We start from the raw sequence: 14,686 nt of genomic DNA on the forward strand, positions 1-14,686 counted from the left end.
TGCACTTTTTACCAGGGACTATAGTGACAGGACAAGGGGAAACACTTTTTAAGTGAAAGAGGTTAGATTTAATTGGATACAAGGAAAGATTTTTTTTATACTGAGGGGCATGGGACACAGGAACATGTTGCCCAGCAAAGCTGTTGGACGCCTTAAACTGTTCAAGGCCAGGTTGGATACAGCTTTGAGCAATCTGATCGGGTAGAAGGTGTCCCTACCTCATGTAGAGAAGTTGAACTAGGTGATTTTTAAAGGGAACCTTCAGACTGAAACCATTCCATTATTCTTTTACTTTATTTTTTATTGTGAGGGCTCACATTTCTTTTGGTACAGAATATGATAAAGGCTGCTTTACTGAATTCATGGGGAAGACCTGAAGACAGAGGCTTACAGGTCCTGAATTTTTTAATGTACTTATCTTAACATCTCCACAGGCTAGAGGCATATTTTATATGTGCCTTTATATGCCAAACCTGGATTTGGATTTTGCTAAGGTTAGAAGTCTGGAAGTGAGACCTGCAATGCACTCATGTATACTGAAACATCCTTAGGGTGATTTTGGAGCATTCTCAGAAACAGTACAGACATACAACGATGACCTAATGCTTATCATTCTATTTTCTTGAGGTCAAGGAATTTACTTGTTCCATTCCTTTCTCAATTCCAGACAGAAGTTCACCAGAAGTTAACACCTTGGAGGTGGGGGGGGTCACAAAAAAGTAAGCCAAATCCACAGTGGTTTATCAAGCTGCTCGAGCAATTGCAAAACACTACAAGAGAACTTGTTATTGCTAAAGTCTTTACTAACCTTGTCTTGCATCAGAGAAAGAGGATCTAGAACTGAAATTAAGAATCAAAACAAAGGCAGCAAGAGTATAGAAAAGAGAGAAGTTAGTATTGCAAGTAAGAAGGGGTGTTAAGCTATAGTTTCTTCAGAGCTGGTCTAACTCTTCCACTAAAATGTTGTGTAAAATAATGAAGCCGACTTAGATATTATTAGTCCCAAGAGATATATTAAAACACAGACAACTGTGATTTGTAAAAAAGCAGCCTTGAACTGGGAGCAAGTGCATTAGTATTTTATCCAGAGTTGTGAAGTGCCATGAGTGGAATAATGCTTGCAGCTCAGACTGAACTCAGGTGTAAGGGAATTCTTGGCTATTTCTAGAGAAAGATATATCCCTATGTTACCAAAAACATGTAAAATGGGCCTGTTTTTTACAATAGATGAAAACACAATTCCAGTGACAGTTGTAAAAATAGATCTTCTACGGGATCAGGCCTATGGGGTAGAGGGAAAGACTGAGAAGAATTAGCATAGTACTCAAAACTCTGCCAAAATAAAACCCCAAAATAGTAATACTTTAAGAATAGACCAATGGACTTCACGTGAAGGTTACTAGTTTTTTTTACAAGTCCCAGTCTCATAAAATTTACTGAATAAATTGAAATTCAGAGATGGATTGAAACAGTTTGGCTAGAAGGAAGTAAATACATTTCATCTTCCTTGCAGGCTATGAACTTAGTCCACAGCATATTATGTAAAAATATTGTTATGACCCTCAAGGATTGAATTGCAGAAGGATTTATTTGATAATTTTGCTATATGCAACAAATCATATAACTGTAATTCATTCTAAAAGAAGATTTATTATATAAGTATTTCTCATATTGTGCAAGTGTGTGCTTAAATATGTAACTGATTCACCTACAAAGTTTCTGTAAATAAAGTTTTCCTCCTTGCTCATCCTTTTAAAAATGCCAGTGGTCATAAGCTTTATTTTCACCCACCACCAACAGGCAAATCTCATGTCCTTGATTAACAATCACTATGAATAGCAACATTAAAATGAAATTAACAGTTGTCAACCACCATAAGTATTATTAACAAGTTTGGGGATTTTTAGGATTCTGATGCTGAAGACAGCTGGATGCCATATGTATATCTGGTTAATTGTAAATAAAAATAATCACCAATAAAACAGTTTTCTGTCTCTAATCAAAAGTAATTAAGCTGAATTGCTTTCCTTCCCAGTACATTTTTGCAGTATGCAAGATAAACAGTCATCAAGGTTAGTATCAGTGATTAACTTCCAACTGGAAGCCAACGTCACTCTGCTGTATAGCAATTGCCAGGTAACTGAAAGGAGGTCATGCATCATCAGAGCATTGTGAATAATGGGATGAGACTATTAAACTGTCCAATTGCATCCTAACACTCACCTAAAACTAATATAGATGATAGCATAGAAACAGCAGCTTTCAAACAAAAGGAAAAGCTTAAAATACTCACGTAAACACTGGTAAGTCGTTTTCAAATGTATATTCGGGAATGAAAGAGAGAGGGGATTAATCATAACATCTGAAATGCTCAAAAATACAGCAGCAGGCAGGATCTGTAACAGTAGTTCAACTGCTTCTTGACTACTCATCAGTTATAATAGAAAGCCTCTTGTCTACGAAGATAATCACTAATTAATGTCACTGGCATGTGTTCCTACACCATATGCAGTAGGTAAATGTGCAGTAATAACAGTTATGTACATTTTGTTTATGAACTGAGACTACAAATAGCATCTGGAGATACAATGTCATCGGATAAGAATGTAGTACTTCATCCAAGGCTCCCTAAGTCAAAGCACTGCAAAACAGTTAATAACATCCCTTAATAATGTACTAAACAAATCTGCATGACAGAAGTCACAAGAAAAGACTGTTTTATATAATAACGATAGAAAATCATCATTATGGGTAACATAGGGAAAAGCACAGAAACTTACAAGGCAACTGAAACACAATATAGGTGCCTGCATTCAAATTCACAATCCAAAACCATTACTGCTCAGCTGCTGCCCAGCTATGGAGCAGCTTGAACTCTGAAAGCATCTTGGGTGGAAACTTCCTGTTTGCCTCATGGAACTTCAAAGGGTACAGCACCAAGTTCTGTCCTCACTCATGGGCTGGCACATTCAGCCTAAATTTATATTGATCTACAACTGGGACCAAGTGAGTAGATACTTCTGGTCCTTAACCTACAAGAGAAGCTTCATAACCTACATGTTCTCACAGAGTGTCTTATACAAACCTGCATATTCAGGCTCTGTACAAAAGGCAGTGGTGGGGTTTTTCTTGCTTTTTTTTTTTTTATTTTGTGAGAATGTGACTGGACAAAAAGAAACTGGTGTTTGTAGGATGTGGAAAGAAAAGCTTGATTTTTCTCTTCAGTTTGAGGAAGTTAATGTGGTGGTATATGTTTTAGTTAATAGGCTACTGTAAAGAAAATCTAACCTGTGAAGGAAAAAATAACAGATATCTACTCTTTCAGAAAACAGAAAATTACTAGAAAGTCTGGTGCTCATAGCTTTCACATGAATACTGGGATCCCAGTCCCTGGAGTATATAGAAGTGGTTAATTTTTAGGGACTGGAACATAAAACCCTCATTGTGTTGGTGGGGGTTTTTTGGTTGTTGTTGTTGTTTTTTGGGTTTTTTTTCCCCCTACTTAAGTAACAGTTCCATCAGGAAGTAGAGAAGGAATACTGTCCAGTGTAGCCTGAAAGGTGATGATTAGGTAACATTCATTGCAGACAGGCTGAACAGTCTGAGGCTGATTTCTTTCCCAGTATCAAAGAGGAGAAAGAACAAAGTATTTCTAATTGTGATGCTCTAGTACTAATTCCTGTTGTTAATGGATTTTCCAAGAAGCAAGAAAAAGTCTTATAGGATCTTTATCTGTTTCATTATGGTGTTTTGAAAGGCAACAGTGAAGCAGTAAAAAAAGTTCCTAAGATCACTGGTCGGTAGTGTGGGAATGCATGAGCCTCGGCTGAAGTGAGAAGCAAGAAAAAGTCTTATAGGATCTTTATCTGTTTCATTATGGTGTTTTGAAAGGCAACAGTGAAGCAGTAAAAAAAGTTCCTAAGATCACTGGTCGGTAGTGTGGGAATGCATGAGCCTCGGCTGAAGTGCCAGAGCTGTCTGGATGGGAATTGCAGTTCACCTTCTGCTAGAGCATAGTTACCAGAGGCACATAAGTCAGGCTTAAAAAGAGCATAAGGGCATACTTGATATTGGGTGATAACTGGAGTAAGAGCATTGTCCTCAGATGTGATGGTTTAAAAACTAAAATAGACACTGATTGCAAAAAAGAGGCATTCCTCTTGCCATGGACCCTAAAGATGTCACTGTAAAGCAGGAGTGACTTGTACCTATTCCCATATCTGAACTGGAAGCAACACACCATGACTTGAGCACAGACTGGAAACAAATTCTGTGTGAATTACTTATATTGAGCTATACTTACATAGCTCAATTCACTTACCAGCAATCCCACGGAAGTACACCTAGATGCTAAAGGTCACAGAGACACAATGCACTTATCTACATGCGTACCTACTCTTTGCAAGTAGGTGACGTGCTTGGATACCAAAATCTGAATTGTTTTTCATAATCTGGGGCAACACTGTGCTTGCATTTAACAGTTTGACTGTTTCCCTCACAGCAACAGGGCAGATTTCCTTTAGAAAGCTCTGATTCTGCAAATGTGCATAGGCTTAAAAGTAAGTAAATCAGTCGTCTTACTGCCAAGAAGACTTGAAATTAATTGAGCACAAAAGTGGATTGCACAACAAGGATGTAGGGTGCCTCAATTATACTTCTCTGCAAGTGATCATTAAGTGTCCGGATTCATTCATGCCTTATCCTTTCTGGCAACTGGAAGACCAACTAATATCCACCCTTACAATGCTTTTATGCACATACAAGTGTGGTTTCATTGGGGAAACCGTCGGGGTGAGTCAGGTGAGCTCTCAAAAGGCTGCCCTGCGGTCAAGGCTGGGCCCACAGCCGAGATGGGACTCGACCGCTTCAGAGTTTTCGAGCCGGGCTGGTTCCAGTTTTGTGAGTAAACTTCGCTCACCACTTCAGCTGACCCCGCTATCCGCCCAGGCTCACTACCGCAAGGCGACAACGACGATGCTTCAGAGGCTGTGCCAGACACACGGGGCAGCATGGCCGAAATGCTCTTCGAGAGGAATTTATGCGCGAGGGGAGGAGGCTTCAGCTGCCCGCTGTCGCGACATGGGCGCACCGCTGTCGCCGGCTGCCCGCCGCCTCTGCCCCCCGGGCCGGGACCCGCCGCCTGTTGCTATTTTCGCCCGCGCTGCCGAGCGGCGGCCCGGCCGGGAGTCCTTGTCCCGGCCCGCCCGCAGGTAGAGGCGGGACGGGCAGGGGCAGCGGCAGTGCAAGAGGCAGGGGCAGGAGGCAGGGGCAGTGCAGGAGGCGGCAGGCGGGCGGCCCCTGACCCGGCCCGGCGCCCGTTACCGGCCCCGCCCGCCTCCCCGTGCGGGAGGTGCCCGGCCGCGCCTGGCAGCCCGCGGCCGCTGCCCGCCGAGGGCACTTCCCTGAGGTGAGTACATCCTGAGGCGGTAAGCGGCGCCCGGACAGCCCCGGACCCCGGCCTGTCAGGGGGCGGCGGTGGGGCCCGCCGTGCCCCCGCTGCGGGCCGGCCCGGGCGGGGCCGAGCAGAGTTTCGCAGGGTGGGGGGAAGGAGGAAGAGCAGCTCCTGGCGCAGAGGAAGTGAAGAGTTGCGGCGAGGAGTGCGGCACCCGCCGCGGACCGGCCCGTGCCTGCCCCCGCGCTGTGAGGGGGGCGAAGCCTCCGGCGCCGGGCGGGTCCGGGGGCCCGCTGGGTGCTCGCGGCGGGAAGGGCGGGCTGCGCGCTGCCGGGCCCGCGGCACGGTCGCGCCGTCGCTCCTAAAGCGGCTCCGAGCGAAGCCGCAGCTCTGGCTGTGCGAACGGCGTTGCTGCGGGACGGGGCGGCCGGGCGGGAGCGCAGCGCGGACGGGGGCGCCGGTGCCGCTGTTGTTTGCTGGCGGGGTCCTGGGGGAGCTGGCTCCTCGTCGGAATAACCAAAAGACCTGCTTGAATTTAATCTGTCAGTGACCTGAGGTGCCTTTAGTTATTTTTCTCTCTTGTCTGCTGTTTCCTGGCACGTCTGTGCAAAATCGGTGTCTATTACTCCTCCCAGACCCCGCTCCGTCTCAGAAAAGCGGCTGTTCCCTGGGGAAGAAGGCACCTTTCGTCCCGCGGCGCGGCCGAATGTAACTTTCCATCCGCCTTCGGCGGCGCAGTGTTCTTACGGCCCTTTAAATTCGCGAACTAAGTCAGCAAGGGAATGATCTCTTGAAACTGCGTTCACGAGAGGTATGAAACGAATGTGGTTATTTATAGCGTACTTTGAAAAGATTGAGGCCTTTGTGTGCTGTGTTTTATTTGGGAGGGAGGCTAACATGGCAGATCTGCTGTAGGAACCTTTAGTAGTGCAGATGGTGGGATTTGTGTCTGTGTTAAGCCCGGAGATTGAATGGAACATCGTGGGTCAAAATTAATAAATTATACATTTTCTGAATAGCGAATACCTCTGAGCTGCATGTGATTATACTTTTAACACTTGTAAGTGCCGAAATAGAAATTTGTCTCGGGATGTATTATAGGAATGCTGAAAATCATAGGTAGTACACAAAAGTCAAAATGTTTGCAGGTGAGACAAACGACGGGATGGAGGAAAAGTGAAACACATTCAGTGATATGTGAGTGACTTTACACTTTTTTCACTTCAGTTTGGTTAACTGCAAAGTTGAATGCATTTTGGCTGTGGATATGCAGTTGGATAAAAAGGAATGTTCTACAGTTGTAGAACAGCTCACTATTTTGTTCAGATCTGTATGAGGCTGAGTCAGAAGACTTCAATCATCAGCATATTAATTTCCATGGATTTGGTTAAGGAAATAGCAACAGGTGTTAAGGGCAGGAACAGTCAGCTATTTTCTTCATTTGATAGTTGATTATAAATGTGTTTGTTTTTAATGAAGAATATACTGGCACTTTGTTGCATTTTTTTATTATTAATAGCCTTTTTAAAACTTATTTGAGTTTCTAAATATTGGCTGCACTGGTAAATATTTTAGGTACCAGTATGAGAGTATATGGTCAAATGTTATTCAGCACCCAGTCTGGAGTGGCTGACAGCATTTAAGCATTAAGTCTTTTAAAAATCAGCATTTAATGAAAAAATAATGGAAATTAAAGCTAATTTCTGAGGCAAATTGGTTTCTGGACTTGTGCATGCTGTTGTCCACAGCAAACCATAGCTTCAGAAGGAAACAGCAGATAGTAAGTAGCTAAGAGATAAAAAGAATATACTTGCAACAAGAGGGGTGTGTTGTGTTTCCAAGAGCCCATTTGAATTAAATAAAAAAACTTTTTGAGTGACCCTGTCATGACATACTTAATATATATTCTCATTTGTGTTTTTCTATATATCCTGCCAGGTGGATAGAGAAATCTGTTAGCTTGAGCAAAGACAATGTAAATTTCAGTTAGGGATCAGAAAGAGAGGGAGACAAGTGGTATTTAGTTTTGGCTGGTGTTCCAGAGTTCTGGCTGCAGGCCAGGGCTCCTCATAATCCTTAAGTAGTATGATATTTCTGCTAAAATAATCAGTGGTGAAGTGCAGTCAGTACCAGTGCCGCTGGTTCCATTTGTCAGCAGAGTTCAGTGCTAATGCCATGCAGAGCATGAAGAGGTGAACAAATTTTTGCTATTTAAGACCAGCTGTTTTCCATAAGACCTTGCTGTGTGGTTGCAATTTTGCTTAGAAGGGGAGAAAAACTGACTTACAGAAACGTACATAAACTAAAGCTGCTGTCATGTCTTGAGCCTGATGTGGAGTAACTGCACAATTGTCTCTCAGAAGAACTGCAAAGGTCAAGGAAGATGGCATCTTTCTGTTCAGCTCCTAGGTCAAACCCCTCATTTATTCATTGCTGTGTGAAAGCTCTGACTGCTTCCTTGCTTGAAATATCTTCTTAGTTCATCAGTTCTGCTGTGAGTCCCAGCACTCCAGCTGCAACCAAAGCAGTGAAGGAGCTGGAGGAGAGTGAAGGGTTGCTTAAGTTACTTTTTGCTGCATGTCTGTATTGAATTTAGTCCAGTTGAAAAGAAAGGACAAAAGAAGGATAAAACTTCACCACTGTCAAAGCTTCTGCCTTTTTTTTTGGTTTTTTTGGAGCTGGGGGGCGAAGGGGAGGGTGTGTGTTTTCTTCTGGTTTAGAGCATTCTCTTTCCTCTCTTTGTCTTTTTTCTATATTAGTTTGAGTCTATCCCAGATCTGCCTGGTGTTCTCCCAGGTACACAAACTTGATTTTCAGTGCCTCACTTTCCCAGGTTACTAACACCTCACAAGATTCTTCTTAACCTCAAAGCTTACCTGACCCCATCTAACCAACTGGTACCTGGAGCCAATACCTTGCCCATGTGATACAGTCTTTTCTCTCTTGAGAGAAGGTGAGTTTTGAGGAATGCTGTCCTGCATGATGCAATGCTGCTTAGACATGTACCTTCACACGGGGTCCAGAATGACAGAAATAATAATTTGTGTAGCTCTCCCTTTCATGCTGTCTTGCCATCACCCTGACTTCTCTCTGAAGGGGTCCCTTTTAACTTGGTGGCATAACACGGTGAGAATGTGACTTGATTTCGGAGAGCAAGAGTCTAATATATATTTTTTTTAAAATTAGGGGTTTAAAATCACCATACCAGATTTTGCTAGAACATCAGTTCCATCAGTGTAGTGTTGCATGCTTTCCAAGCCTGCTCCTCACTTGTGAGAATGGGCTGGGTGTATCAGAGCAAAAGAGAAGTTGAGGGTACAGGGCACACATATGTTCCCATGTGTATCTTCCACATTAACAAGTCAGTCTGGTGTTCCCCAGTATAGAAGGCAGGGATATATCTACTAATGTGGTTTGTGTAAATATCTTATGCGTTACAGTTTGACTGGCTGTTTTTAGACTCATGGAGCAAATACAGCTGAATCAAAGCAGGCTAAACACAAGGCTCATATTTGCTATAAACTGTCTTTCTCAGCAGCAAAGCTGTCAGCTGAGGAGTGCCACTCAAGCTGTTCTCAGTTCTGAGTGCAGGGGCAACCAACATCTTTCAAAAGATGCTGGTGGAAAGGGGAAAGAGGAACTGTCCCAGTTATGTCTGTGAACACTGGGAGAACAACTGGAGACATCCAGTGTGCAAAGGAAAGCCCAGAGTAATGAAGCTGAATGGTGCTTAGAGCTGCCAAAGGAACATCAAAGTTGAGGTAGAAGGAAACTACTGGACAGATTTATTTTTATATCTTTTCTATTCCCTCTTGGATTAGAGGTGAAATGGACATTTAATAAGCATGAGTTAACCAGATGCTTGGGAGGAAGAGGAAACTTGTTTGAGCCTACTGTACTAATATGTGTGGTAAACTCCTATGGCACCTGCAGAGCCAAATTTCACAGGGGATGAACTGAAAGGTGGCAACCAGAGATGGGTAAAGATACTAAATTCTAAGCAGTGGGGTCAGGGCAGACATGGATGAGCTGAGAGCATGGCTACTCTTTGGTCGTAATGTCTGCTTAATTTTATGGCTGGGAATAGGCTTGTTGAGAAGAGCTAAACTATTTTTAGGTCTAAATTAAGCATGTACATAAGTACTTCATGGTCTTGAAGTAAAATCTAGTCTTTGTTGTAAACTTGAAGGACATTAACACGAGCAGCAGGAAATTGGCATAATTTCTGGTGGGTTTTGTTTACAGTAAAGTGACAGGAGAGGAAAACAAGGAAAGAATGGCTGGGAAAGGGAAGTGGAACACGCAGAACACTAACCTACAGAACGATAAGGGTTAGATAAGGAGACTTTCTGATACTGCTAAATTTGTGCTCTGAGAAACTGCGCTTTCAGCTTCTCCTAACATTTGGAAAAAACCCTAGCATTTTGACTTTCACTTAATAGGTTTGATTTAGTAGTAAGTGTTTTTCTTTGGAAATAACAAATGCAGGCATTGGAGGTATTTATGCTGTTGAGTTTGCAAGGTGTTTATTTTTTTTAAAAAAAGAGATGAATGCCAAGAAGCTTCACATTTATATTAAATACATTCCAGCAGTACAGTGTTTGTTTAAGTATGACAGAGTATCAACCTTGGGTTTTTTATATACTGCTCAGTCCTTACAGTTAGAATGCAAAATAACATGTTTTATTGTGATACTCATTTCTCTTTCAGGCTATGTTACCTAGTAGATCTGGGGTAAAAGAGCTTGGTAGATTTCTTTCAATCAAAAATAAGGGTGAAACAAGGGTGACTTTGAAACAAGGGTGACTTTGTTATATTTTTACATGCCTTTAATTACGTTTTCTAAGAAGGGTTCTCAGAAAACACAAATAAGAAATTGGCTACAAAAAATATGTGGCTAATATATCATTGTGTGATAGCCCAGTTCTCCTGTTTTCAACTAAGAATTAAGTTTTCTTAGGCTTTCTTATCCTGTGATTATTATCTATGCCACTAAGTAACAAGAACACTAAAAGATAACACCTCCATTTTTATGTAGTTTAAGACTACACACCATGGTAGTTATGAATGAATCAAATCTTCTCTGCAGTTGCTGAACTGTTTTTCATTGTTGCAGTTAAGGAGAAATAATTTGTAGTAGTTTGTCCAAGAAGAGACTGTTATGATTCTTGGCTGATAGAAAATTATAATGGTAACTGTGTTTAGCAGTCTGTGTTGATAAGGTGTAAAAATGCTTCCTGAAGCTGCTGTCCCATTTAGAATCACAGAATCATTGATGTTGGAAAGATAGCCAAGATCCTCATGTCCAGCATTTGACTGAACACTGCCATATGAATTAGATCATGGCACTGAGTACCACCTCCAGTTGTTTCTTGAACACTTCAGGGACAGTGACTCCACCACATCCCTGGGCAGCCTCTTCCAATCCTTATCACCCTTTCAGTGAAGAAATTGTTCCTGATTTCCAACATGAACCACCCCTGCTACAGCTTAATGCCATTTCATTTAGGATATAATGCATTTATATTAACCTAAAAGATGCTTATTTTCTTGCTCATTTGTGAAAAACAAAAAACAACAAATCCCTCCCAGTTGCAGTATACTTAAAATGAGGTGTATGAATTCTGGATTTTCATGTCCCTTTCTCCCACACCTCCCTTGTGCAGATACACACAGAGAGGTTTATGAAAAGAGTTTTAAAAAATTGATCTACACATTTAGGCTTCTATTTATTAGGAATTTGTTGAATAGTATCTTGAAAACTTGCACTCTTGCTAAATTTGCTGTTCTTGGAACTGGTAATGTGTCCACAGTGTTCATTTGTCAAAAGATGAAAAAGTTTCAAAAAAGTGAATGTACCCAAAGATTATTTCTGCAGTTCTGTTATTTTTACAGTTTGCCATTTACTCCAGAAACATTTTTCACCACTGGGATATTTACATATTGGTTGCGTTTTAAACAGCTCAATATTAATTTCCATCTTTAAAATAAGTTTTGGGGCTTTTTTAATCCTGAAATTTCTTTTCAACAAGATGAAAGACTGTTAAAAACTCAGTCTGGAAATATTATTACAAGAGCAAATGAAGGACAAAGTTTAATGGAAACTCCTAAGAAAAACAGTGCCAGTTTTGATCATATTTGTAGATGAACAAAGACAAGAAATACTGTTGCCACAGTGAATAGATGACACTTATTCAATACTTGTTCAAATGTAATTAAAATATTTTTTAAAGGCTATCTTGATACTACTTACGTTGTTTTTAATAGGTCTTACTATAGGAAACTCTCATAAGACTGGTGGTAAACTGGTGCCTTGGTATTTAAACACAGGCGATTACAGGCCTGTCAGCCTCGTGTCGATCTCACAGCTGAAACAGTGTAACAGCTGAAACTAGGGTCAGTTAAAGAGGAGTTAAAACAGGGTACTGTAACAAATGCCAAATTATGTGTTTTCACAAACTTCATTTCGTGAAATGGAATTTATAAATAAATGCAGTTACTGGATTTCATTACTAAAAGAACTAATACATAATAACAGTCGTGGTAGTAGATGCTGGGTATAACAGGGTTATGACAGGGTTGTATGTAGCTTGGTATATTCCATTTGATATTTTAAGAAATGAAAATGACACAATGTCAGTGTGGCTAACATGTAAGTAATCCTGTCTGGCTGACCAGCGTTAAAATGCAACCATGAATTGTGATGGTCATCTGGTTCTTCCCAGAATGCTGTAAGGATTGTTGCTTGTGACTGGACAGGTTTTTCAGAGATCACTCATTTAACTGCTGCTAGCGTTTTTAGATGACAGTGATTTCTAGGGTGTTATTTATTGAAAAAAGCTGTTTGGTTACAGCCAATAATCACTGGGCAAACTACACCTAAGGAAACGACATGTTAGCAGACAAATTCAAAGTCATCCACCTATGGACAAGAAAGTTGTCAAGCTGACTTTTTTTTTTTTCCCCCGAAATGTATAGGTGTCTTAGCAGGCAGTGACTTCAACTGTCAGGGAAGTCAGAATAGCTCAGCTGGGTTCTTCCTGTGATAACAGGATTGAAATAGGCCGGTGTGATCTACATGTGCCTGCCCATGAAACAGGCTGGAAAGAATGTTCATTGTAATTTAGTTACTCATTAGATAGTTGAGCTAAAGTCCTAAAGCAAATTTTTAATCAGGACTGACTCTTTTCCAAGCAATGTATTTATTACAATTATGTTTGTTGGACCTGAAATCGTAAGGCCCGATGTAGAGAGGGGGAACTTGCTAGATGGGCTGTGGTAGCTCTCTTCTAATGTTAAGCTATTAATTGTTTGTGTTACTGAGGATTGGTTTGTCATAGAGTTCCAGCACCTACATAACTCTTTCTTTTCTTTTCAGAACTCTTCTGTTCCTTAATTGAAGGAGCCATCCGGCATCCAGATAATGTCATTCCATGGAACTGAAATATTGGTGAATTAGTCCAGGTTCCCTAAAGGACTGTAAAATGGAGCCAATAACTTTCAAAGTTAAAAAGTGTCAAACACCTAGTGATTTCTCAGCAAGTTTCAGTCTCCAGCTCGTGGGTTCTCTCCCAGTGCATTCCCTAACCACTATGTCAATGCTGCCTTGGATTGTGGCTGAGATCCAGCTGCTCAGTGCAAAGTCTTCCAAAGAAGAACCCAGCGTCAGCCAAATCCGACTTTGTGTTTCAGCAGCCAGTTTGCGATGCGAGCCGGACACAGGGAAAACCCAGCAGTGGGATCCTTTAATTTGTTCAAGTTTGTTTGAGTACAAGCCACAGCAGGTCCACAAACTGATTCACAACAGCCACGATCCAAGCTACTTTGCTTGTCTGATAAAGGATGAAGCAGCAAATCAGCAAAGTATCTGCTACGTATTTAAAGCTGATGATCAGACAAAAGTAAGTAAAAAGAAAAGAACCAAAGCAAACATCCCTGGTGTTGCTTTTGTGCTGTTTGAATCCTTTCACTACCCTGTAAGACCTTAAGGTTGTACTTATAATTAGAGACTAGATCTCATTAAACCTTGCAGACTTACTTTATTTTATGTTTATTGCTCAAGTGGAATTCGAACTGCTCAGTATGTGAAATGAAAGATGCATACATCTCCTACAGGATCAGGGCCTGAATTTTGTCAGCTTTATAAACAGTGTAGTTTGGGATATGGGCTGAAATCTTGGCCCTTGAGTCACTGAGGGCTTTTCTGTTGATGTCACTAGGGCTAGTGTTTCACTCTCAAGTCACTGTGAACTTTATCTAATCCTGCACTCAGACCTCTCAAATTTCTGTTTTCCTGATTTGAGACCTATGTGACTGGGAAACAGAGATACCTCCTTTCTCAGAAAGAGGAGAGGGTAGTGTGGAACCTCTATATGTATCATATCTCTAACAGCAGGACCTGTGAAAGCCTAGCAGGCAGGTTCAGGGAGTGGGAGAAAGGCACAGTCTCTGCACCTCCGTGACATGCAGGCTTGCTGCTGTGTGGTGTGAGACTGGAATTGGGTATGCATGTCTGGCAGTGGGTATGATTTGGCTTAGTTTGCATTTCCTAACCAGTTCCTAACCAGTTGTGTCTTTGCTGAAATAGTAGAAGCATTAAAATTGTTGATCTCTTCTGTTTGAGGGTAATGTGAAACACTGATTCTCATGAACAAGTAAAATGAATAGGGTTTAACACAAAGTTATTGTGAAGTACTGGGAACAAAATGGTGACGTATCCTTCTCCTCTTGTATGTTGACTCTAGTCTCCATGTTAGAAAACAGCATGCTCACTTGACTCGTAGGTGGTGTCCTGCTGAAGAACTCTGGAGGTATTATGTGAATATACACCACACATGGGATTTATGCCAACCTGCTCAATAGCAAAACATTGTGCAATTCCAAATCCACAGTCTCAAGCTTATGGCTCGAAACATATGGAAACAGCTTTAGTTAAACTCCCCCAGATAAAACGGCAGTTCCAGTAAATTAAAAGGCAAATATGTTGTAAATCAAGTTGCATTCAAGAGAGAAATCCTGCCAAGTTAAATGTAGAATACCATTTTTATGTGTGTAAGAGCAGAAATAAGGAGACATTTCAAAACGTGGCATGGGTAGCAACTGGTGAATGCATTTTTTAGTTCGCTTATGCATTTACTTGTGCTTGTGGTTTTCCAGGATTATGGTGAGAACACAGCACTGATCATCTCCAGTACATTTTCTTAGGCATTTTCTTTTGCAACAAAAGATTGAAGTACTTTTTCTTCATGTTTGAAATTCCTGCACGTTTGAAATGCTCAAGAACACATAAAGTTT

The 14,686-nt window shown here is 41.4% G+C and overlaps 1 protein-coding gene across 6 annotated transcripts in view; it reads left to right on the plus strand.

Moving 5' to 3' along the window:
- Positions 1-12,876: 12,876 nt before the first annotated feature.
- The window catches only part of TBC1D1 (TBC1 domain family member 1), a 93,182-nt gene continuing 91,372 nt past the window's right edge, over positions 12,877-14,686 (plus strand). For all 6 annotated transcript variants that reach the window (XM_062493445.1, XM_062493447.1, XM_062493446.1 and 3 more), the window contains exon 1: positions 12,877-13,293. In XM_062493445.1, the coding sequence (XP_062349429.1) occupies positions 12,877-13,293 (417 nt within the window). The remainder of the gene's footprint in view (positions 13,294-14,686) is intronic.

The sequence above is a fragment of the Cinclus cinclus genome, chromosome 5, assembly GCF_963662255.1.
Source record: "Cinclus cinclus chromosome 5, bCinCin1.1, whole genome shotgun sequence".
Lineage (NCBI taxonomy): Eukaryota > Metazoa > Chordata > Aves > Passeriformes > Cinclidae > Cinclus > Cinclus cinclus.